Source organism: Oncorhynchus nerka, linkage group LG20 (genome assembly GCF_034236695.1).
Source record: "Oncorhynchus nerka isolate Pitt River linkage group LG20, Oner_Uvic_2.0, whole genome shotgun sequence".
Taxonomy (NCBI): Eukaryota; Metazoa; Chordata; class Actinopteri; order Salmoniformes; family Salmonidae; genus Oncorhynchus; species Oncorhynchus nerka.
In genome coordinates, this window is record NC_088415.1 from 69986663 (window position 1) to 70012971 (window position 26309).

General features: G+C 40.5%; 1 protein-coding gene across 1 annotated transcript; it reads right to left on the minus strand.

The window, feature by feature from the left end:
* Positions 1-10049: 10049 nt before the first annotated feature.
* LOC115103037 (C-C chemokine receptor type 3-like) lies at positions 10050-12045 on the minus strand. The gene is made up of 2 exons (XM_029623621.2): positions 11931-12045; positions 10050-11667 (listed from the first exon to the last, which is right to left on the minus strand). The coding sequence occupies exon 2, from the start codon at positions 11647-11649 to the stop codon at positions 10561-10563; it is 1089 nt and encodes a 362-aa protein (XP_029479481.1). The 5' UTR covers positions 11650-11667; positions 11931-12045; the 3' UTR covers positions 10050-10560.
* Positions 12046-26309: the final 14264 nt, after the last annotated feature.

Below are 26309 nucleotides of genomic sequence, written 5' to 3' on the forward strand. Positions count from 1 at the left end.
TATCCCCGATGCTTCTCCCTCTTTTTCCTCTGACCGCAACAACGTTTCTCCCTGCAGGCAGTCACTGAGTCCGAGGTGCTAAAGGAGCTCCTTAAACTTGACCCCCAAAAAACATCTGGGTCAGATGGTTTAGACCCTTTCTTCTTTAAGGTTGCTGCACCTATCATCGCCAAGCCTATCTCCGACCTTTTTAACCTGTCTCTCCTTTCTGGGGAGGTTCCCATTGCTTGGAAGGCAGCTACGGTTCGTCCTTTATTTAAAGGGGGAGATCAAGCTGATTCTAACTGTTATAGGCCTATTTCTATTTTCCCTGTTTATCAAAAGTGTTGGAAAAAATCAACTGACTGACTTTCTTGATGTCTATAGTGTTCTCTCTGGTATGAAATCTGGTTTCTGCTCAGGTTATGGATATGTCACTCCAACCTTGAAGGTCCTCAATGATGTCACCATTGCCCTTGATTCTAAGCAATGTTGTGCTGCTATTTTTATTGACTTGGCCAAAGCTTTTGATATGGTAGACATTTACATTTACATTTAAGTAGACCATTCCATTTTTGTGGGCTGGCTAAGGAGTATTGGTGTCTCTGAGGGGTCTTTGGCCTGGTTTGCTAACTACCTCTCTCAAAGAGTGCAGTGTATAAAGTCAGAACATCTGCTGTCTCAGCTACTGCCTGTCACCAACGGAGTACCCCAAGGCTCAATCATAGGCTCCACATTCTTCTCAATTTACATCAACAACATAGCTCAGGCAGTAGGAAGCTCTCTCATCCATGTATATGCAGATGATACAGTCTTATACTCAGCTGCCCCTCCCTGGATTTTGTGTTAATTGCTTTACAACAAACAAGCTTTCTCTACCCTTAACCTTGTTCTGAACACCTCCAAAACAAATGTCATGTGGTTTGGTAAGAAGAATGCCCCTCTCCCAACTGCTGTGATTACGACCTCTAGCCTGAGGTAGTCACCTCATACAAGTACTTGGGAGTATGGATAAATGGTACACTGTCCTTCTATCAGCACCTATCAAAGCTGCATGCTAAAGTTAAATCTAGACTTGGTTTCCTCTATCGTAATTGCTCCTCTTTCACCCCAGCTGCCAAACTAACGCTGATTCAGATGACCATCCTACCCATGCTAGATTACGGAGGCATTATTAATAGTTTGGCAGGTAAGGGTGCTCTCGAGCGGCTAGATATTCTTTATCATTCAGCCATCAGATTTGCCAGCAATGCTCCTTATAGGACACATCACTGCACTCTATACTCCTCTGTAAACTGGTCATCTCTGTATACCCGTCGAAAGACCCACTAATTTATGCTTATTCATAAAACCCTCTTAGGCCTCACTCCCCCCTATCTGAGATATATAGTGCAGCCCTCATCCTCCACATACAACACCCGTTCTCCCAGTCACATTCTGTTAAAGGTCCCCAAAGCGCACACATCCCTGGATCGCTTGTCTTTTCAGTTTGTCGCAGCTAGTGACTGGAACGAGCTGCAACAAACACTCAGTGAACAGTTTTATCTCAATCTCTTCATTCGGAGACTCCATCATAGACACTCTTACTGACATTTGTGGCTGCTTTGCGTGATGTATTGTTGTCTCTACCTTCTTGACCTTTGTGCTGTTGTCTGCCCAATAATGTTTGTACCATGTTCTGTGCGGCTACCATGTTGTTGTCATGTTGTGTAGCTACCATGCTGTGTTGTCGTGTGTTGTTGCCTTGCTATGTTGTTGTCTTAGGTCTCTCTTTATGTGGTGTTGTGCTGTCTCTGTCATGATGTGTGTTTTGTCCTATATTTATATATTTTTAATTTTTAATCCCAGCCCCCATCACCATAGGAGGCCTTTTGGTAGGCTGTCATTGTAAATAAGAATTTGTTCTTAAAACTGACTTGCCTAGTTAAATAATGGTTAAATAATATAAAAAAATAAAATCTTTATATTCATATAGCCTAGGGGCTTTGTATCTTCTTATCTGTCATGTTTGGGATTGTGTTGCTCTATTATGTGGACACTTTTAATTGGTCTTTTATGTTGAGTTGCCCTGGTTGTGTCAGTATACAGTAACTTTTAACAGCAACTACCCCTAAAAACAACTTCTCATTTTTAAAACAGCCCAATGTGGCATCGATATGAGTCAGAAACACTTATTCTACTCTCAAAATTGACTACAAAGTGTAAGTAGGATCATTTTGGTCATGGAAGTCAGTTTTGTCCAAAACTGAGTTTTGTGAGATTTTTGGCTGTGACCATCACAATGTAAATTAAGGATGGGTTTGTTTTAATCCTGCCCACAAATGGCAGGACACAAATAATCATACATTCTGGGGTGCAGCTGCACGTGACTCGATCGCCTGTGGTAAATATAGGTTGACTTTGGATATCCCTATTGCAGCCTTTCTTAAAGTATGGTGGGTCGCGACATGTTATAGTAATTGTATAATTATTTAGGGAATTGATTTGGCCAAGTGCAACTGCGGTCTCTGCTCAGTGCGCTCTCTGCTTTGCAGCGGTCTCTGCTCAGTTTGGCAGCTGCGCGAATGTGATGGTGGTTTACCCAATTCTTTTTCTGGAGTTATCTTGAAGATCACTCCGCGACACGCTGCAGGGCTGTCTTTCGACAGCAGATGATGCACTGTCAGCCACTGATTTGTCATTCCCACTCGCCTAATGGACTCATGCTAGCAACAAGTTCTGACTGAGTTCAATAGTCATGAAAAGCCAATACACCGATGAGTTTCTCTTTCATATAAACTTTGAGAATTAACGAGGAGCTCCCTCAATGTGTTTTGTGCGGGGAAGTGCTTAGTAATGAGTCAATCAAAACGAACAAGTTCATATAACGCCACGTCCTGACCAAACATCCAGGCACAACATAACGGTACACTCAGAGTTATTTCAGAACAGGGCAGAATGCTTCAGGAAACAGTGCTTCGACTAGCAGGGCATTGTTGTCATTTTATAAAAGGTGATGATAAGCAGAAATAAGGGAGTACTTTCTCATAGTAGAATATGTGCGTTTCTCTTTCAAACAATCCCCTGGCCTTGTACAAAGCTAACAGGTAATGTTAGCCAAGCAAGTTGTCAAGTTGACTATCTGTCAGCATAGTGTCCAGAGCATGGAGCATAGTGTCCAGAGCATGGAGGCGCTACCAGGAGACAGGCCAGTACATCAGGAGATGTGAAGGAGGGCAACAACCCAGCAGCAGGACCGCTACCTCCGCCTTTGTGCAAGGAGGAGCAGGAGGAGCACTGCCAGAGCCCTGCAAAATGACCTCCAGCAGGCCACAAATGTGCATGTGTCTGCTCAAACGGTCAGAAACAGACTCCATGAGGGTGGTATGAGGGCCCGATGTCCACAGGTGGGGGTTGTGCTTACAGCCCAACACCGTGCAGGACGTTTGGCATTTGCCAGAGAACACCAAGATTGGCAAATTCGCCACTGGCGTCCTGTGCTCTTCACAGATGAAAGCAGGTTCACACTGAGCACATGTGACAGACGTGACCGAGTCTGGAGACGCCGTGGAGAACGTTCTGCTGCCTGCAACATCCTCCAGCATGACCGGTTTGGCGGTGGGTCAGTTGTGGGGTGGCATTTCTTTGGGGGGCCGCACAGCCCTCCATGTGCTCGCCAGAGGTAGCCTGACTAACATTAGGTACCGAGATGAGATCCTCAGACCCCTTGTGAGACCTTATGCTGGTGCGGTTAGCCCTGGGTTCCTCCTAATGCAAGACAATGCTAGACCTCATGTGGCTGGAGTGTGTCAGCAGTTCCTGTTAGGAAATTATGATTAATATGACTGAACAAATAATTTTAAATGGAACTGTAACTAAGTAAACTTATACTCTGTTTTATTATATCTGATTAACTATATGAGTTCATAAGGTGGGATTGTGAGACACGGACAAGGAGTAATAAAAGTTAATGAACACCATTCCAACTAGGAAGAAACGAATGGGTTGTGGACTGTGAAAACAGATAAGGTCGTTAACCTAACGTTGAACCTACTGAAACTTAGCTCTGGGGTTTTTAGATAAGGCAGTGAGTGCATTCCTAGGTTTTCTTCTAATTAAAACTGTCAGTTCAGTGGTGATCGATAATGTTGAGGGGTCAAAAGTTATCTGGGAGTGTGTTAGTAAGTTAGAATGAACTTTTCACCTTACTTTGTCCCGGTCGAGAGGAGGGGATTCTGTTAAAGCAATGAAATGACGTCATGATCTGTATATAAACTGCTGCACGTGATTAAGTGGGAGCGCGCTCCGAGAATAAATTATATTACCTATTATTGAAAAACTGGTCTGCGTCTATTTTATGCAAACAAGAAATCTTAGAAATGTTCATAAAATAGATTAAGGGCATTCAATTGATGAAAGCACATTGGCATAATTAAATTACAGTAACAGTTCCTGCAAGAGGAAGGCATTGATGCTATGGACTGGCCCGCCCATCCCCAGACCTGAATCCAATTGAGCACATCTGGGACATCATGTCTCGCTCCATCCACCAACGCCACGTTGCACCATAGACTGTCCAGGAGTTGGCGGATGCTTTAGTCCAGGTCTGGGAGAAGATCCCTCAGGAGACCGCCACCTCATCAGGAGCATGCCCAGGCGTTGTAGGGAGGTCATACAGGCACGTGGAGGCCACACACACTACTGAGCCTAATTTTGACTTGTTTTAAGGACATTACATCAAAGTTGGATCAGCCTGAGTATGACTCCAAATCCAGACCTCCATGGGTTGATAAATTTGATTTCCATTGATAATTTTTGTGTGATTTTGTTGTCAGCACATTCAACCATGTAAAGAAAAAAGTATTTAATAAGAATATTTCATTCATTCAGATCTAGGATGTGTTATTTTAGTGTTCCCTTTATTTTTTTGAGCAGTGTATAATCCATTTTAGAATAAGGCTGTAACATAACAAAATGTGGAAAAGGTCAATGGGTCTGAATACTTTCCAAATGCACCGTAGGAGAGGTGCATGCCAGCAGATGAGGAAATTTGGCCAGGATGGAATAAATTATATAGGAAAACCTCAAAAAGAGCAATGTAAAGTAGGGGTAAAAAAAAGCACTACACTATTAGAAAAAAACGTGCTATTTAGAACCTAAAGGGGTACTTTGGCTTGCCCCATAGGATAACCCTTTGAATAACCCCATATGGTTCCAAGTAGAACCCTTTTGGGATCCGTGTAGGACCCTTAGCACCCCCAGGGGTACGCACAATGCCGTCGGGGGGTACGCCAAATAAAAATGTGATTCACATTTAAAAAATATTTTATACATGAAGATTTTTTTTCTTCACATTTTCAAACAGTACATTTATATTTTCCAACGGTGCTATAAATTTGGGTGATTTTCTTTCTTTCCCGAGTAGCCTCGTTTCACAGCCCAAAATTAAAGTAAACCATCTAGTGTTCAGCGAAATATCAACACAATGTCAAATGCAGGTAGCCTAGTCAAATAATTAACATCCAATCACATTTACCATTACTCTCTCGCGGGAAACCTTCACTCTTACGCAGACATTTAGAAATGAAAGATGACAATTTGAAAAATAAGCCACGGAAGTTTTTTGAGCGAGAATAAAGACGACTTTCGAGTAGTAAGACATGTATAAAAGCAACAGATACCATTAATAAGAAGGGGCTAGAAGCATCTTATATGGTTAGCTACCGAGTAGCTAGGACAGGCAAGCCCCATACTATTGTAGAGGACTTAATTATTCCTGCTGCTGGCAATATGGCTGGGACAATGCTGGGGGAAAAGGCCAAAAAACTACACAGACAATGACTTCATCAAAATACACTGTTTCACGACGCATCAGTGACATCGCAGGAGATTTTTTGAAACAATTACGGCTTCACATACAAGCCAGTGAATTATATGCGTTACAGCTGGATGAGTCAACAGATGTGGTGGGCCTGGCATGGCTCCTGGTATATGTCCGTTACGTTTATGGGGGGTCAATTAAGGAAGACATCCTCTTCTGAAAACCAGGACAACATGAAATTATATTTTTTAAGTACTGTACAGCTTTGTGACATCAAATGGACTTTAGTGGTCAAGATGTGTTGGTATCTGTATTGATGGCGCAAAAGCTATGACAGGGAGACATAGTGGAGTGGTAACGCGCGTGCAAGCAGGTGCTCCCGACGCTACTTGGGTACACTGCAACATCCACCGAGAGGCTCTTGCTGCCAAGGGAATGCCTGACAGCTTGAAAGATGTTTTGGACACTGCAGTGAAAATGGTTAACTTTGTTAAAGCAAGGACCTTGAACTCTCTTGTATTTTCTGCATTATGTGAGCAGCGACCATGTAACGCTTTTAGAACATACAGAAGTGCGCTAGTTATCAAGGGGCAAAGTATTGACATATTTTTTTTAATTGAGAGATGAGCTTAAAGTTTCTTTACTGACCATTATTTTCACTTGTCTGACTGTTTGCACGATGACGAGTTTCTCACACGACTGGCCTATCTGAGTGATGTTTTTTCTCACCTGAATGATCTGAATCTAGGATTACAGGGACTCTCCGCAACTATATTCAATGTGCGGGACAAAATTGAGGCTATGATTAAGTAGTTGGAGCTCTTTTCTGTCTGCATTAACAAGGACAACACATGGGTCTTTCCATCATTGTATGATTTTTTGTGTGCAAATGAACTCAGGCTTACGGACAATGTCAAATGTGATATGGCGAAGCACCTGAGTGAGCTGGGGGCGCAATTACACAGGTACTTTCCCGAAACGGACGACACAAACAAATGGATTCGTTATCCCTTTCATGCTCTGCTTCCAGTCCACTTACTGATATCTGAACAAGAGAGCCTCATTCAAATTGCAACAATTGGTTCTGTTAAAATGTAATTTAATTAGAAGCCACTACCAGATTTCTGGATAGGGCTGCGCTCAGAGTTTCTTAACTTGTCCTTATCGCGATGTTAAGACACTGATGCCCTTTGCAACCACGTACCTATGTGAGTGTGGATTCTCGGCCCTCACTAGCATGAAAACAAAATACAGAAAATTATTTAAGACTGAGACTCTCTCAAATACAACCCATTATGTGGGTTATGTGTATCCTTTCAAGCACACCCTTCTCTTTAACCTGTGGTGAGTTATTCACAATTTCTGTGCTAGAGTACGCAGCTGGAGGTTGAATGTTTGAAGGGGTACGGAACTATAAAAGGTTTGGGAACCACTGCACTATGTGATGAATAGTTCCAGCATCTGCCTATTACGTGTTGCATCACCTTCCCCAATTACAAAGTAATTGCTTCTAAACGTAACAGACTATTTACTAAAGTCTGTTTTAATGCAGTATTTCTGTCTTGTACTGTTTTCCCTAACATTGTCTTCCTCTATGGTAACTAGGATTGGCTACCTGACTTCTATCAAGGCATATAATTTACTTCTTTGTCGAAAAAGGACTTACTTTGTACTTTTGAATATGGTACTTTGCATCTTACTTGTGGTGTGACTCGTACATTCACACAAAAACAAAGGAAGTCCTTCTTGTAAGGCTTGTATGTGGTTTTCTCACCTCTGTAAATTGAAACACTTATTGTAAGTCAGCATAACCATCTGGTAAACAACTGATGTACAATTCCACTGAAGAATGATGTGTGTAAGATTTTTCGGGCTGGCTTCTCGGACACATATTATGCCGAGGAGAACCTCCGATGAGCATGCTTTTTATTCCAGGGCTAGGCGTAATCCCTTACCAGGGAACCAGGTCATACCAAGGATCATTTAGCTATTTGATTTGGAATTTTAAGACCCCTTGAAGTATAAAAAATACATACAGTATATACAGTACCAGTCAAAAGTTTGGACACACTTACATATTCAAGAGATTTCCTTTAAATTGTACTATTTTCTTCACTGAAGATTAATATTGAAGACGTCAATGCTTTGAAATAAAACATAGAATCATGTAGAAACCAAAAAAGTGTTAAACAAATCAAAATATATTTTAGATTATTTAAAGTAGCCTCCCTTGATGACAGCTTTGCACACTCTTGGCATTATCTCAGCCATCTTCATGAGGTAGTCACCTGGAATGCATTTCAATTAACAGGTGTTAATTTGTAGAATTTCTTTCCTTCTTAATGCATTTGATCCAAAAAGTTGTGTTATGACAAGATAGGGGTGGTATACAGAATATAGGCCTATTTGGTAAAATACCAAGTCCATATTATGGCAAGAACAGCTCAAATAAGCAAGGAGAAACAACTGTCCATCATTACTTTAAGACATGGAAAATTTCAAGAACTTTTCAGCTCTCATGAGGACTGTCACAGGAAAAGAAGACCCAGAGTTACTTCTGCTGGAGAGGATAAGTTCACATTAGAGTTAACTACACTTCAGAATGCGGCCCAAATAAATGCTTCACAGAGTTCAAGTAACCGAGACATCTCAACATCAACTGTTCTGAGGAAACTGCGTGAATCAGGCCTTCATGGTCGAATTGCTGCAAAGAAACCACTACTAAAGGACACCAATAAGAAGAAGAAGAGACTTGCTTGGGCCAAGAAACATGAGCAATGGACATTTAGACCGGTGGAAGTCTGTCCTTAGGTCTGATGAGTCCAAATTTGAGATTTTTGTTTCCAACCGCCGTGTCTTTGTGAGACGCAGAGTAGGTGAATGGATGATCTCTGCATTTGTGGTTCCCACTGTGAAGCATGGAGGAGGAGGTGTGATGGTGTGGGGGTGCTTTGCTGGTGACAGTGTGATTTTATTTAGAATTCAAGGCACACTTAACTAGCATTGCTACCATAGCATTCTGCAGTGATACGCCATCCCATCCGGTTTGCGCTTAGTGGGACTATCATTTGTTTTTCAACAGGACAATGACACAACACACCTCCAGGCTATGTACAGGCTATTTGACCAATAATGAGAGTTTTGGAGGGCTGCATCAGATGACCTGTTCTCCACAATCTCCGGACCTCAACCCAAATAAGATGGTTTGGGATGAGTCGGACCACAGAGTGAAGGAAAAGCAGCCAACAAGTGTCCAGCATATGTGGGAACTCCTTCAAGACTGTTGGAAAAGCATTCCAGGTTGAGAGAATGCCAAGAGTGTGCAAAGCTGTCATCAAGACAAAGGGTGGCTACATTGAAGAATTTCAAATATAAAATGTTTTTGATTTTTTAAACTATTTTTTTGGTCACTACATGATTCCAAATGTGTTATTTCATAGTTTTGATGTCTTCACTATTATTCTACAATGTAGAAATGTGTAAAAATAAAGAAAAACCCTTGAATGAGTAGGTGTGTCCAAACTTTTGACTGGTACTGTAATATTTGCTGGAAACATTTATTTAGCCTTACTGCTATTTGCCCGAGTGGCGCAGTGGTCTAAGGCACTGCATCTCAGTGGTTGAGGCGTCACTACACACACCCTGGTTCAATCCAAGCTGTATCACAACCAGCCGTGATTGGGATTCCCAAAGGGCGGCTCACAATTGGCCCAGCATCATCCAGGTTTGGCCGGTATAGGCCGTCATTGTAATAAGAATTTGTTCTTAACTGACTTGCCTAGTTAAATAAAAAAAAGAATTAAAAAAATATACAAATGCATTGACTAACAGATTCACTACATGGAACAGATAGCCCCCCCCAAAAAAATGTGTCTGTCCTATATTTGAGAGACATCGGCTGTACAGATCGGCTGTACCGACTTCAGACAAGTCCTAAGACGCTTGTGGAGAACACCATCGTAATCTCTTACCAGGCAACCAGCTCAAAATGTTAAGCAAAGTGATATTTGAAAAAAAGGTTGACTAACAGGATGTTCTCCAAGGTGTTTCTGTTAAGGGAAGTGTGAGAAGGGGAGTTCTGAGTAATGTCAAGAACAGCCTGCTCTGAAAATAGCTAGAGTGGAGAAATAGTTTTTCTTTCATGATAGTTATGCCAACTAGAAAATGGTAGAGGCCTAGATAGTTTGATGGAGCATAGAATATGCATCTCTCAAAACAGGTAGACCTAAATTCAGTTAGTCAACATTCAGAACCACATGCTATGAGTAAATACATTATTTCACAACTCTTTATTAATGTATTTTATCAACAATTTAATGCAAAGATTCAAAATGCGTAATAGTAGAGAGAGTTGTTCAAAAAGGGGACTTTTTTATTCTTATTTATCGATTGTGTTGCTTTGATGTGATCCAATAAAAATGATTGTTTAGAAAAACAAGGAAAGAAACAGCTCAAGCTCCTGAAGCAAATAAAATGTACACCTTCTTGTAAAAACAATTATAATATAAGCCATTTAGCAGACGCTTTTATCCAAAGCGAGTCCTGCGTGCAGACATTGATTCAAATATTTCAAACATCATTTGTGTCTTTTGGTAATTTACAGTTTAGCAAAAAATGTTGAGTAAATAAAGTCTGAAGCAAAATTACACAGAAAAGAAATTACATGTTCAAATTGTATAGCTATGATTGAGAAATTCTTTGAGATAGTAAACATAAAACCCTCAAAAGTATATACCTTATTCACAATTTACACCAGTAATGGTTTAAAGACCAGTTCCTCTCTAGTATACATACATGGTATGTGGGCTTTTCTGAGAAGTTGTTCTACTTTGGCTACTATGGCTAGTGTGGTTATGACTCTTCAGACATGGGATATGCTTTGCAAGTAGTTTCCTAAAGTGGCTTTGAAACTTTTTCCCAACAAACGTGTAGAAAACAGGGCTTACACAACAGTAGAGGTATGCTATATTCCTAGTCACATACAGAGCGTAGTCAAGCACATCAGAGCAGTCCTCAGAACTATGACTGTTGGAGATCTGGAGGGCTCTCAGCAGTATCACAATATTGTATGGGGTCCAGCACACGAAAAATGCAAATACAATCACAAAAATCAGCTTGACTGCCCTACACTTCTCTCTCATCCGGGTTGACATGATTCGGACTGTGATTCTAACATAGCAGTACATGACCATGGCCAAAGGAAGTAGAAAGAAGATAACAAACTGCTGATAGTAACCCACCAGCTTCCATTTGTTCATGATCTCCTTGGAGAAGCCTGTCTCCTCACAAAAGTGTTCGGATTGAGAATCCTTCCAGACGTTGTACAGAACTAACTCCTTGACGCTGGCCAGAAGGCTGATACACCACACAACTGCCGAGGAGACGCAGGCGTAGATCTTCCTCCTCCGTTTGGCAGCGTTAATGGCATGGACCACAGCCAGGTATCGGTCAAAGGTCATGAGAGTGAGGAAGAGGATGGAGCTGTAGAATCCGATGAAGTACACGCTGCCCACCAGCTTGCACATGTACGGGCCAAAGATCCACTCAGAGGAGTGGTAAGTGGCCCAGAAGGGCAAACTGGACGCAAACAGCAGGTCAGAGATGACCAGGTTAAGGAGGAAGATGTTGGTGACGGAAGTGAGCTTCTCGTATTTGTAGATAATGCATAGAACCAGCCCATTCCCAACCACACTCAGCAGGAAATTGATGGTGTAGAATGTTGGGATGAACTTGGCTCCAAATCTGTTTACCTCAGTTTTACCACACAGTTTCACAATATCATCCATGACATAGCTGGGGTCTACAGAGTCGTTATAATCTGTATAATTGTCCTCATTCAAAAAAGCCAAGAAGTCTTCATACTCCCCCATGGTTGTCAGTCTCTTAACCTGTTAAGAGGGTGTAAATATAGTGTTTTCATTTGATTTGATGGTCTGCTATTACCTCCTATATATTTACAAATTGCAAGTTAAAATGTTAAGTATATACAGTATATATGTAGTAAATGCCTAGGGATTATGCTTTCATGTCTTTAATTGCTTAAAATGATTTTAAGTAAATACTAGAAAGTACTCATTGTTACTACATAACTTATTGGTAAACAAGCTGCAAGTGGACTGGAAAATGAAGTGATACTTTATTAACAACTTACCAATGTGACCTTTCTGGGTGCTGATGTGATTGTCAGAAAGAAAGTAGTTTTTCTGTTCGTGTGTCAGCGCTAGTAGGTTGAATCTTTGTGTGTGAGAGTTGTTGCTACTGCTGAGATATGTGATATGTGATTAACTCCTCCCTAATAGCCTCCCTTACAAGGGGCTGTCTTAACACTGTTCAATACAGGAAGTTCTGGAACCTTATTCATCATTATAACCATAAAGGGTTGTAACATGGGATTCAATTTGTAACAGAAGGTTTATTAAAAAAATACTTTACAGTCAACAGTGCTCTTTCTCTGACAAGAAAATACATGGAGAAATGTATACAATTGTTTTGAAATGCAAAAGAGAAAGACAATTGTATGAACTCGTCCAAAATATATAAAAAGTATACAACAAACTGTATCCAAATAGCTCATCTGATCATCTGACGTTTTTCAAAATAAGATGGATGAAAGTTAACCAGGTCACACTATTTATGGGTACAACAGACAGAGGATGCATACTGAGAGAAAACCTGTTCATTTCCTTCCAGCATGAAAACGGCTGTCTAGCAATGATCAACAATCAACTTGACAGAGCTTGAAGAATTTAAAATAATAATATTGGGCAAATATTGTGCAATCCATGTGTGCAAAGCTCTTAGACTTACCAAAAAATACTCACAGCTGTAATTATCACCAAAGGTGCTTCTACAAAGTAAAATACCTATATAAATGAGATATTTCTGTATTGAATTTTTTGTAAATTTGCAAACATTTCTAAAAACATATTTTCCCTTTGTCATTATGGGGTATTGTGTCTAGATTGGTGAGATTTAAAAAAAAAGTCATTTAGAATTCAGGCTATATCGCAACAAAATGTGGAATAAGTCAAGCAAGGGGTATGAATACTTTCTGAAGGCATTGTACATTAAACAAATTGTTTCCTTGGGTTTTATGCCAGTCCATTCACTCCGTTCCAGACATTATTTTGAGCCATTCTCCCCTTCAACGGCTGTTGAACAGGACAATGACCCAAAGCGCAGCCCCAGCTTCTTCACTGTTGACGTTGAGACTGGTGTTTTGCGGGTACTATTTAATGAAGCTGCCAATTGAGGACTTGTGAGGCATCTGTTTCTCAAACTAGACACTCTAATGTAATGTACTTGTTCTCTTGCTCAATTGTGCACCGGGGCCTCCCACTCCTCTTTCTATTCTGGTTAGAGCCAGTTTGCACAGTTCTGTAAAGGGAGTAGTACACAGCGTTGTGCGAGATTTTCAGTTTCTTGGCAATTCCTCGCATAGAATAGCCTTCATTTCTCAGAACAAGAATAGACTGACGAGTTTCAGAAGAGTTCTTTGTTTCTGGCCATTTTGAGCCTGTAATCGAACCCATGAAATGCTGATGCTCCAGATACTCAACTAGTCTAAAGAAGGCCACTTGTATTGTTTCTTTAATCAGACCAACAGTTTTCAGCTGTGCTAACATAATTGCTAAAAGGTTTTCTAATGATCAATTAGACCTATTAAAATGGTAAACTTGGATTAGCTAACACAACATGCCATTGGAACACAGGAGTGATGGTTGCTGATAATAGGCCTCTGTACGCCTATGTAGATATTCCATTAAAAATCAGCCGTTTCCAGCTACAATAGTCATTTACAACATTAACAATGTCTACACTGTATTTCTGATCAATTTGATGTTATTTTAATGGTCAAAATATGTGCTTTTCTTTCAAAAACAAGGACATTTCTAAGTGACCCCAAACTTTTGAATTGTAGTGTAAATATTTGCATTTAAAAGCACCGGCTGCTTTTTGATTGCAGAGAGCTCATAGTGAGGAGGAATACTCTGGACTGATTTACATCAGTATTCAGACCCTTTGCTATGAGACTCGAAATTGAGCTCAGGTGCATCCTGTTTCCATTGATCATCTTTCATTTTACATTTACATTTACAACTGCGTCCTGGCCAAGATAAAGCAAAGCAGTGCGACAAAAACAACAACACATAGTTGCACATAAACAGACGTACAGTCAATAACACAATAGAACAATCTATGTACAGTGTGTAAAAATGTAGAAGTGTAAGGAGGTAAGGCAATAAATAGGGCATGGAGACGAAATAATTAAAATTTAGCATTAACACTGGAGTGAGTGATAGATGTGCAGATGATGATGTGCAAGTAGAGATCCTGGGGTGCAAAAGAGCAAGAGGATCATTAACATTATGGGGATGAGGTAATTGGTTGTGCAGGTACAGTGATCGGTAAGCTGCTCTGACAGCTGGTGCTTACTTACACGCCCTTAACCAACAATGCAGTTAAGAACAATGTGTCAAGAAAGTATTTACCAAAATAAACTAAAAGAAAAAATACAAAGAAAAAAAAAAGAATTAAGGAGCGACAATAAAATAACAGTAGCATGGCTATATACAGGGGGTACCGGTACAGAGTCAATGTGCGGGGGCGCAGGTTAGTCGAGGTAATTTAGGTAATATATACATGTAGGTAGAGGTAAATTGACTATGCATGGATAATAAACAGAATAGCAGCAGTGTAAAAATGGGGGTGGGGGGAGAATGCAAATAGTCTGGGTGGCCATTTTAATTAACTGTTCGGGAGTCTTATGGCTTGGGAGTAGAAGCTGTTAAGAAGCCTTTTGGACCTAGACTTGGCGCTCCGGTACCGCTTGCCGTGCGGTAGCAGAGAGCACAGTCTATGACTAGTGTGGATGGAGTCTTTGCCAATTTTTAGGGCCTTCCTCTGACACTCCCTGGTTTAGAGGTCCTGGATGGCGGGAAGCTTGGCCCCAGTGATGTACTGGGCCATACACACTCTGTAGCAGTTGCCATACCAGGCGGTGAGGTAGAGCTTTTTGAGGATCTGAGGACCCATGCCAAATCTTTTCAGTCTCCTGGGGGGGGAATAGGCATTCCCTCTTCACAACTGTCTTGGTGTGTTTGGACTAGGAATGAAACGGTTACTGGTTTTAAACCATGGTAAAATTTCAGACGGTTAGTATTACCGTTTCATTAAAACCGTATTGGATTACCACGGTTTGAAAAACTCACGGAAAATACTGTCCAGCATCAACCAAAGTATGCAACAGTCTGACGCAGGTGCAGAATGCAATGTGGGTTGTTTTGTGTGAAAACCTGGAAGAAAGGCAGTGACTACTTGCAAGGTAAGTTAACTTTTAGCTCAATGCATGATGTGGGGACTTTGGAATGGAGGAAAATGTAATGGTTTGTCTGTCTAACTTGCTATTTAAAAAAAATATATATATTATTCTTTTTTCACCTTTATTTAACCAGGTAGACAAGTTGAGAACAAGTTCTCATTTACAACTGCGACCTGGCCAAGATAAAGCAAAGCAGTTCGACACATATAACAACAGAGTTACACATGGAGTAAAACAAATATACAGTCAATAATACAGTAGAAAAATAAGTCTATATACAATGTGAGCAAATTAGGTGAGATAAGGGAGGTAAAGGCAATAAATAGGCCATGGTGGCTAAGTACAGTGCCTTGCAAAAGTATTCGGCCCCCTTGAACTTTGCGACCTTTTGCCACATTTCAGGCTTCAAATATAAATATATAAAACTGTATTTTTTTGTGAAGAATCAACAACAAGTGGGACACAATCATGAAGTGGAACGACATTTATTGGATATTTCAAACTGTTTTAACAAATCAAAAACTGAAAAATTGGGCGTGCAAAATTATTCAGCCCCTTTACTTTCAGTGCAGCAAACTCTCTCCAGAAGTTCAGTGAGGATCTCTGAATGATCCAATGTTGACCTAAACTACTAATGATGATAAATACAATCCACCTGTGTGTAATCAAGTCTCTGTATAAATGCACCTGCACTGTGATAGTCTCAGAGGTCCGTTAAAAGTGCAGAGAGCATCATGAAGAACAAGGAACACACCAGGCAGGTCCGAGATACTGTTGTGAAGAAGTTTAAAGCCGGATTTGGATACAAAAACATTTCCCAAGCTTTAAACATCCCAAGGAGCACTGTGCAAGCGATAATATTGAAATGGAAGGAGTATCAGACCACTGCAAATCTACCAAGACCTGGTCGTCCCTCTAAACTTTCAGCTCATACAAGGAGAAGACTGATCAGAGATGCAGCCAAGAGGCCCATGATCACTCTGGATGAACTGCAGAGATCTACAGCTGAGGTGGGAGACTCTGTCCATAGGACAACAATCAGTCGTATATTGCACAAATCTGGCCTTTATGGAAGAGTGGCAAGAAGAAAGCCATTTCTTAAAGTTATCCATAAAAAGTGTTGTTTAAAGTTTGCCACAAGCCACCTGGGAGACACACCAAACATGTGGAAGGTGCTCTGGTCAGATGAAACCCAAACTTAACTTTTTGGCAAAAATGCAAAACGTTATGTTTGGCGTAAAAGCAACACAGCTCATCACCCTGAACACACCATCCCCACTGTCAAACATGGTGGTGGCAGCATCATGGTTTGGGCCTGCTTTTCTTCAGCAGGGACAGGGAAGATGGTTAAAATTGATGGGAAGATGGATGGAGCCAAATACAGGACCATTCGTGAAGAAAACCTGATGGAGTCTGCAAAAGACCTGAGACTGGGACGGAGATTTGTCTTCCAACAAAACAATGATCCAAAACATAAAGCAAAATCTACAATGGAATGGTTCAAAAATAAACATATCCAGGTGTTAGAATGGCCAAGTCAAAGTCCAGACCTGAATCCAATCGAGAATCTGTGGAAAGAACTGAAAACTGCTGTTCAAATGCTCTCCATCCAACCTCAGAGCTCGAGCTGTTTTGCAAGGAGGAATAGGAAAAAATTGTGCAAAACTGATAGAGATATACCCCAAGTGACTTACAGCTGTAATCGCAGCAAAAGGTGGCGCTACAAAGTATTAACTTAAGGGGGCTGAATAATTTTGCACGCACAATTTTTCAGTTTTTGATTTGTTAAAAAAGTTTGAAATATCCAATAAATGTCGTTCCACTTCATGATTGTGTCCCACTTGTTGTTGATTCTTCACAAAAAAATACAGTTTTATATCTTTATGTTTGAAGTCTGAAATGTGGCAAAAGGTCGCAAAATTCAAGGGGGCCGAATACTTTCGCAAGGCACTGTAAATACAATATAGCAATTAAAACACTGGAATGGTAGATTTGACAGTAGAGGAGTGTGCAAAGTAGAAATACTGGGGTGCAAAGGAGTTAAATAAATAAATACAGTAGGGGAAGAGGTAGTTGTTTGGGCTATTTATAGATGGGCTATGTACAGTTGCAGTGATTTGTGAGCTGCTCTGACAGCAAATAGCTTGTCATTAATGTAAACTGAAGCTTTCGGTGTTATCTACTCTTGTAAAATCACTACACGTTCTGCTGCTGTATGTGCCGTGTGTCTGCAGACTCTATTCTCCCATTGCACACGATAACACGTTATGTAGTTTAGTCACCCAACCAACATATTTTGTTAATTTAAAATCCATCAGTCATCGACTAGGTTGTAAAAATGTTCCAACAGGAGAAACACTACACAAGACTCCTGTATTTATGTCAATTGTTGGGCTCATTGCAATTACTATCACTGTCTTAAGACGCATTTGTAAGTACGTCAATTGTGCATGGGGTCATTGCATATACTCAAATGCAAAACAGAAGATCCTGTGTGTGAGAGAGTGAGTAACGACGTGCACTTAGAGTCGGGAAGCAAGTTCAGGGAGTGAGTGTAAGAGCGTCTGCTAAATGACTTAAATGTAAATGTAAATAAAATAAAACAGAACATAATACAAAACAAGAACCTCGAACAATACACACACATGAAACAGAAACAATGATGACTGGAGAAGGAACCAAAGGGAGTGACATATATAGGGCAGGTAATCAACGAAGTGATGGAGTCCAGGTGAGTCTGAAGACGTGCAGGTGCGCATAACGATGGTGACAAGTGTGCGCCATAACGAGCAGCCTGTAGACCTAGAGGTCAGCGAGGGAGCACAAGTGACAGAGTGAGTGAATAATAATGTAACACATAATAATAATAATACATTTGCTATTCCCTTGTTTACATAGTGGGCCCCGTCCTCATCTACATCTGACACAGACACTCGAGCAAGCATTTAAAAGGCAGGCAGTTTATGCAACTATATCAAAACATGCTCAAGACCTCACTGCAGCCCTTTCATATTACATTGCAAAGGACATGATGCCATTTCAAATTGTTGAGAGGCCTGGCTTTCTGAGGATAATGAAGGTTCCCGTGCCTCACTACAAAGTGTCATCACAAACATTATTTTCCAAGACTGAAATCCCAAACCTGTAAAACCAGGTTAAAGCTGATCGAAAATGTTTGGCTCAAGCCACATGGTTTCTTGCAACTACTGATCTCTAGACCAGTAAAAGCAGGGGTGGTCAACCCTACATTAGCCTTACTATCGATTACCTCACCCCTGACTCACCTCAAACAACAACATTGACGAATACGCTGATTCGGTGAGCGAGTTCATTAGAAAGTGCATTGACGATGTCGTACCCATAGCAACGATTAAAACATTCCCAAACCAGAAACAGTGGATTGATGGCAGCATTCACGTGAAACTGAAAGCGCGAACCACTGTTTTTAACCAGGGCAAGGTGACCGGAAACATGACCGAATACAAAGTGTAGCTAATCCCTCCGCAAGGCAATCAAACAAGCTAAGCGCCAGTATAGAGACAAAGTAGAGTAGCAATTCAACGGCTCAGACACAAGAGGTACAGTGGGGCAAAAAAGTATTTAGTCAGCCACCAATTGTGCAAGTTCTCCCACTTAAAAAGATGAGAGGCCTGTAATTGTCATCATAGGTACACTTCAACTATGACAGACAAAATGAGAAAAAAAAATCCAGAAAATCACATTGTAGGATTTTTAATTTATTTATTTGCAAATTATGGTGGAAAATAAGTATTTTGTCACCTACAAACAAGCAAGATTTCTGGCTCTCACAGACCTGTAACTTCTTCTTTAAGAGGCTCCTCTGTCCTCCACTCGTTACCTGCATTAATGGCACCTGTTTGAACTTGTTATCTGTATAAAAGACACCTGTCCACAACCTCAAACAGTCACACTCCAAACTCCACTATGGCCAAGACCAAAGAGCTGTCAAAGGACATCAGAAACAAAATTGTAGACCTGCACCAGGCTGGGAAGACTGAATCTACAATAGGTAAGCAGCTTGGTTTGAAGAAATCAACTGTGGGAGCAATTATTAGGAAATCGAAGACATACAAGACCACTGATAATCTCCCTCGATCTGGGGCTCCACGCAAGATCTCACCCCTTGGGGTCAAAATGATCACAAGAACGGTGACCAAAAATCCCAGAACCACACGGGGGGACCTAGTGAATGACCTGGAGAGAGCTGGGACCAAAGTAACAAAGCCTACCATCAGTAACACACTACGCCGCCAGGGACTCAAATCCTGCAGTGCCAGACATGTCCCCCTGCTTAAGCCAGTACATGTCCAGGCCCGTCTGAAGTTTGCTAGAGAGCATTTGGATGATCCAGAAGAAGATTGGGAGAATGTCATATGGTCAGATGAAACCAAAATATAACTTTTTGGTTAAAACTTAACTTGTCCTGTTTGGAGGACAAAGAATGCTGAGTTGCATCGGAAGAACACCATACCTGCTGTGAAGCATGGGGGTGGAAAACATCATGCTTTGGGGCTGTTTTTCTGCAAAGGGACCAGGACGACTGATCCGTGTAAAGGAAAGAATGAATGGGGCCATGTATCGTGAGATTTTGAGTGAAAACCTCCTTCCATCAGCAAGGGCATTGAAGATGAAACGTGGCTGGGTCTTTCAGCATGACAATGATCCCAAACACACCGCCCGGGCAACGAAGGAGTGGCTTCGTAAGAAGCATTTCAAGGTCCCGGAGTGGCCTAGCCAGTCTCCAGATCTCAACCCCATAGAACATCTTTGGAGGGAGTTGAAAGTCCGTGTTGCCCAGCAACAGCCCCAAAACATCACTGCTCTACAGGAGATCTGCATGGAGGAATGGGCCAAAATACCAGCAACAGCATGTGAAAACCTTGTGAAGACTTACAGAAAACGTTTGACCCCTGTCATTGCCAACAAAGGGTATATAACAAAGTATTGAGATACACTTCTGTTATTGACCAAATACTTATTTTCCACCATAATTTGCAAATAAATTCATTAAAAATCCTACAATGTGATTTTCTGGATTATTTTTCTCATTTTGTCTGTCATAGTTGAAGTGTACCTATGATGGAAATTACAGGCCTCTCTCTCTCGTCTTTTTAAGTGGGAGACCTTGCACAATTGGTGGCTGACTAAATACTTTTTTGCCCCACTGTATATATATAAACACCCAGAACATTTATGGGGGATTGGAAATTATGCAGATTACATTGATGGAATCTACATTTTATATGCACTATTAAAGCTGATCTACCCTCAATTTTTTTAAAGACTAATACAAATTAAATAAATAAACAAAACAAAAAAAGATATAGCAGTTGACGTGTCATAATGTAACTTTGTGATTTTGCCAAGAATATCTGTCATCATGATCAGCACTATTAGAATAATATTTTTAATATTTCAATGATGGCAATCTCATATTGAAGTATGAGGTGAACATAGAGCAGCGAAATAATTCCGTTTTAGTTGTCAGACAAAGAATTTTGTGCCATTTATAGAAAAAGGACAATAAGGATAGGATTATATGTGGCCGACAAAACAAACCATCGCTTTATGGGACCAATCAGAACGGTTAGAATGTGTTTCCCTTCTAGAAATTGTCAGGAAGGTACTCAGATCTAGACTCACTGCGGAGAAGAAACTAATGTTCGTAGGCGTGTTGTAGCGTTTGGCTGGAGCACAGAGTTTGGATTGCCAGGCAACACCATACGAGCTGTATTGTTGCTATTTTGTCATATACATTGTTCCAATGAATAGTAGGTCTATGCATTTGTTTAGTTCAGGGCCAGATTCAGATTTTCTTCACTACTGTCAGAATGTTATTATGTATCTCCAAGAGTTGTGGTCTAAATAGAAATGTGTACTGAGTCCTACCCAGACACAGAGATTAGGCAACAATGTGTGTTGCAGAGGATGTGTTTTTTTTTCTCCAAAATGCAGAAATGAAAGCTGCACTAGTGCTCCAGATGTTACCAGGGGGTAGTTCAGTGAACATGGTGTTATGATGTGTAGACCAACAGGATGCTGCTGTATGCTGTCTGAGATCTTCAATTACGAACATCCTCACTATTTCGAAATGCCCTGGATACGTGCACTTGGTGAAAAAATAAAAACAATCAATGATTGCCTAATGCCCTCATTCCTAAGCAAGCATTCTGGAGTCTATTATTTGAAACAGTCTAAATCCTCAATAATACATACAACAGATAATGGTCATACATTAAAACAAATAGCAGGGAACATACTCAGAAGTACATTAGCACAAAGCTTCATCAAGTGGTCATCAGTTGGTGGCTTCCCTTGAAAGACAATATATTCACATCCGATAATGAGCTGGTAATGACTATTGACATTTTGGGGCAAATCGCTTCTACTCGTGGTCCACGTACAGGTTTCCCTGGGTATCCAGGCTCTCCTGGTTGCCCTGGTAACCCATCTTGTCCAGGAGAGGCACAAGAACCAGCAGCGACCAAGACCCATTTGAGACCAAGCTTTAATTTCCTGACTGATGTCTTGAGATGTTGCTTCAATATATCCACATAATTTTCCTCCCTCATGATGCCATCTATTTTGTGAAGTGCACCAGTCTCTCCTGCAGCAAAGCACCCCCACAACATGATACTGCCACCCCCATGCTTCATGGTTGGGATGGTGTTCTTCGGCTTGCAAGCCACCCCCTTTTCCCTCCAAACATAACGATGGTTATTATGACCAAACAGTTCTATTTTTGTTTCATTAGATCAGAGGACATTTCTCCAAAAAAGTACGATCTTTGTCCCCATGTGCAGTTTCAAACCGTAGTCTGGCTTTTTAATGACTGTTTTGGAGCAGTGGCTTCTTCCTTGCTGAGCAGCCTTTCAGGTTATGTCGATTTAGGACTCGTTTTACTGTGGATGTAGATACTTTTGTACCTGTTTCCTCCAGCATCTTCACAAGGTTCTTTGCTGTTGTTCTGGGATTGATTTGCACTTATCGCACCAAAGTACTTTAACTTCTTGCGTCGAGCCAACCCGGATCCGGTATCATGACTACAGCCTCAAGCCTATTACCATAACGCAACGTTAACTATTCATGAAAATCGCAAATGAAATGAAATCAATATGCTAGCTCTCATGCTTAGCCTTTTGTTAACAACACTGTCATCTCAGATTTTCAAAAGTATGCTTCTCTACCATAGCAAACTAGCATTTAGCATTTAGCGTTAGCATTTAGCGTTTAGCGTTAGCATTAGCAGGCAACATTTTCACAAAAACCAGCAAAACATTCAATAAATCATTTACCTTTGAAGAACTTTGGATGTTTTCAATGAGGAGACTCTCAGTTAGATAGCAAATGTTAAATTTTTCCTGAAAGATTTTTTGTGCAGGAGAAATCGGTCCGTTTGGTGCGTCACGTTTGGCTACCAAAAAAAAACGAAAATTCAGTTATACAAACGCCGAACTTTTTTCCAAATTAACTCCATAATATCGACTGAAACATGGCAAACGTTGTTTAGAACCAATCCTCAAGGTGTTTTTCACATATCTCTTCAAAGACGTATCGTTCCTGGAATAATGAGTCTCCTTCTGTATCGCATGGTAAAATAATTGCCACTGGGAATTACGCACCAACTTAGACAAAGGACACCGGACGGCCCCCTGGCAAATGTAGTCTCTTATGGCCAATCTTCCAATGATATGCCTACAAATACGTCACAATGCTGCAGACATCGTGGACGAACGGCAGAGCGCATAAACTCGTTCACAGCATATTCACAGCCATATAAGGAGACCAGAGTAAAACAGAGCGTCAAAAATCCTGCTCATTTCCTGTTTGAAGTTTCATCTTGGTTTCGCCTGTAAGATCAGTTCTGGGGCACTCACAGATAATATCTTTGCAGTTTTGAAAACGTCAGTGTTTTCTTTCCAAAGCTGGCAATTATATGCATAGTCGAGCATCTTTTCGTGACAAAAGATTGCGCTTAAAACGGGCACGTTTTTTTTTATCCAATAATGACATAGCGCCCCCATAGGTTGAAGAGGTTAATCTCTAGAAGACAGAACACATCTTCTTCCTGAGCGGTATGACGGCTGCGTGTTCCCATGGTGTTTATACTTGCGTACTATTGTTTGTACAGATGAACGTGGTACCATCAGGCGTTTTGAAATCGCTCCCAAGGATGAACCAGACTTGTGGAGGTCTACAATTGTTTGTCTGAGGTCTTGGCTGATTCCTTTTGATTTCCCTATGATGTCAAGCAAAGAGGCACTGAGTTTGAAGGTAGGACTTGAAATACATCCACAGGTACACCTCCAATTGACGCAAATTATGTCAATTAGCCTATCAGAAGCTTCTAAAGCCATGCATCATTTTCGGGAATTGTCCAAGATGTTTAAAGGCACAGTTAACTTAGAGTATGTAAACTTCTGACCCACTGGAATTGTGATATAGTGAATTATAAGTGAAATAATCTGTCTGTAAACAATTGTTGGAAAAATGACTTGTGTCCTGCACAAAGTAGATGTCCTAACCGACTTGCCCAAATTATAGTTTGTTAACAAGACATTTGTGGAGTAGTTGAAAAACAAGTTTTAATGACTCCAACCTAAAGTGTATGTAAACTTCCGACTTCATCTGTACCTGTTGTAATTTTGCAGTCTGTAGAATTCACTTTACTTTTTAAAACCAATGTCTGCATAGAATTTTTCTGTTTGTTTATGTTTTTGATTCCATTGAATATGTGCAGTGTGACGCATAAGTGGTAATGTCCAAACCACATTACATGTATGGACTACTTGTCACAGACCAAGAAGTTTGCATGAGACAGTGGAGGCGGTTATGGGGAGCTGAACTAACCACTATATACTGAAATAGATTCCCTTCTCTTCATCATAAATGTATTCTGTTTGTTTGTGTCAGTGTTGGTGAAATAATGTGGTTTGTGTAGCTACGTAGGTTTCCATCCAATTGGCGACACATTTTCATGCGAATATTCAAAAATCTGCATGAAGAAAATATATGCTTTCCCCACCAGTAGTGTTTCCACCAAACGGACTTGCAGATATAAATCAGTGGGAGAGGACGTAGTGCACACAAAATGGACTTTTTTGCTTAAATCTAATGTTCAATGTGTTTCCATTGCATTTTCAACTCTATGGATAGTTTCGGCACAAAAACTGTTGCGTTAAATAGTAAATGTACCTACTCTGATCTTGGCACGTGCACTCTAGCCAACAGATCGCAGATACAGTACAGATAGGCTCTGGCGGTAGGCTAGTCTACATGATGAGATTATGGATAAGAGCGAAAATGTTTTAATTTGTCAAATCAGCATCGATCATCATGTCACCAGAATAAGACCCTTGCACTTTCACCACCCTGTGAAGTTAATCAAAATGTTTCTGTAGCCAAATTTAAACTGCGTGGTTTCCCGAGTGTTAGTGGGACACACAATTTCATTGTGTGACTCCAAATTTACTTCGATATGATGGTTATTTCTCACATAATACATTTTACTGACACAAAAAGATACCGCAATGTCGAAAGAAGGAATTAGCCGATCGTGATATTTGTTTTATATGTTATGACTTTACTCGCATGAAAACTGTAGATGAAAATGGGTTACAGTCTTCAAAATAGACCTGTAGGTCTGTATAGGCAGATTTCTGAAGAAGAAAATAAGTTACATTTGAGAAGTGAGATATTTACAAACTAATGAAACGTACCTCTCCTTTGCTGCCTCCGAGCCCAGTTTCACCCTACAGAGCGACAATGAGATGGAAAAACATGAAATCAGAGTCTAAAAAGGCAGTGTGAACATCAATATCAGTTACGAGTAATGCATGCCCCTCAAGTAGAGTCGAGAGTGGGGAAAGGTTACATACTCCCAGGGGTCTCAGGCACACCATTATTCCCCCTCTCACCCCAGAGAAAGAGAATGGGAGGGTGACGATGAAAAATGAAAACACCATTAACTGCTGTTTCTTAAAATATAAGTCATGAACACATCTAAAAAGCAAAAGGACTAAACACACGTGTTGTTTTATACTTGGCTTCCTTTGGGACTGGGCTCTCCAGGTTCCCCCTGAAAACAATGGAAGACATGTTACCTACAGTCAGTCATAATATGACTATTAATATGACATATTATGATACTAACAATTAATCAACCAAAAAAGCCATACTCTACAGAGTTAACTTACTTTTGTAATATAGTTGATAAGTGAGCATCATTTTGCAATTCATTACCTTTGAACCCCCGGCAGTCCTTGGTCACAAGGTGTTAATATAATTTAATTATGCCAATGTGCTTTCATTAATTGAATACCCTTAATCTATTTTATGAGAATTTGTAAGATTCTCGTTTGCATAAAATAGACGGAGACCAGTCTTTTTAAATAATAGGTAACAGAATTTATTCTCGGAGCGCGCTCCCATTTCACCACAAGCAACAGTTTATATACAAATCATGACATCATTTCATTGCTTTAACAGAATCCCCTCCTCTCGACCGGGACCAAGTGAGGGGAAAAGTTCATTCTAACTTACTAACACACTCCCAGGTAACTTTTGACCCCTCAACATTATCGATCACCACTGAGCTGACAGTTCTAATTAACAGAAAACTTAGGAATGCACTCACTGTCTTATCTAAAAAACCCAGAGCTCAGTTCCATAGGTTCAACCATAGGCTAACGACCTTATGTGTTTACACAGTCCACAACCCATTCGTTTCTTCCTAGTTGGAATGGTGTTCATTAACTTTAATTACTCCTTGTCCGTGTCACACAATCCCATCGTATGAACTCATATTATTAATCAGATATAATAAAACAGAGTATAAGTTTACTTAGTTACAGTTCCATTTAAAATGATTTGTTCAGTCATTTAATAATAATTTTACCAACAATCCACCCTCAAAATGACTTAACAACTCATACCATCATTAAACACTACATGGAAATAGCAATGATATACTAGAAGAAGACAACCCAATACATTTATGTACACAATCAACTTCAATGACTGTTTTAACCTACATCAGAATCTTAATTCTACTTATCAGGATTTTCTGTTAATCTTCATGAAAAAACAGTCTATATATTGAAACAAGAAAACATCAAAATTTCCTAAACATCACATATGGTCTCCTCACGAGTGAAAGGATCCGGATTATTCTATGATGCCCAAGCC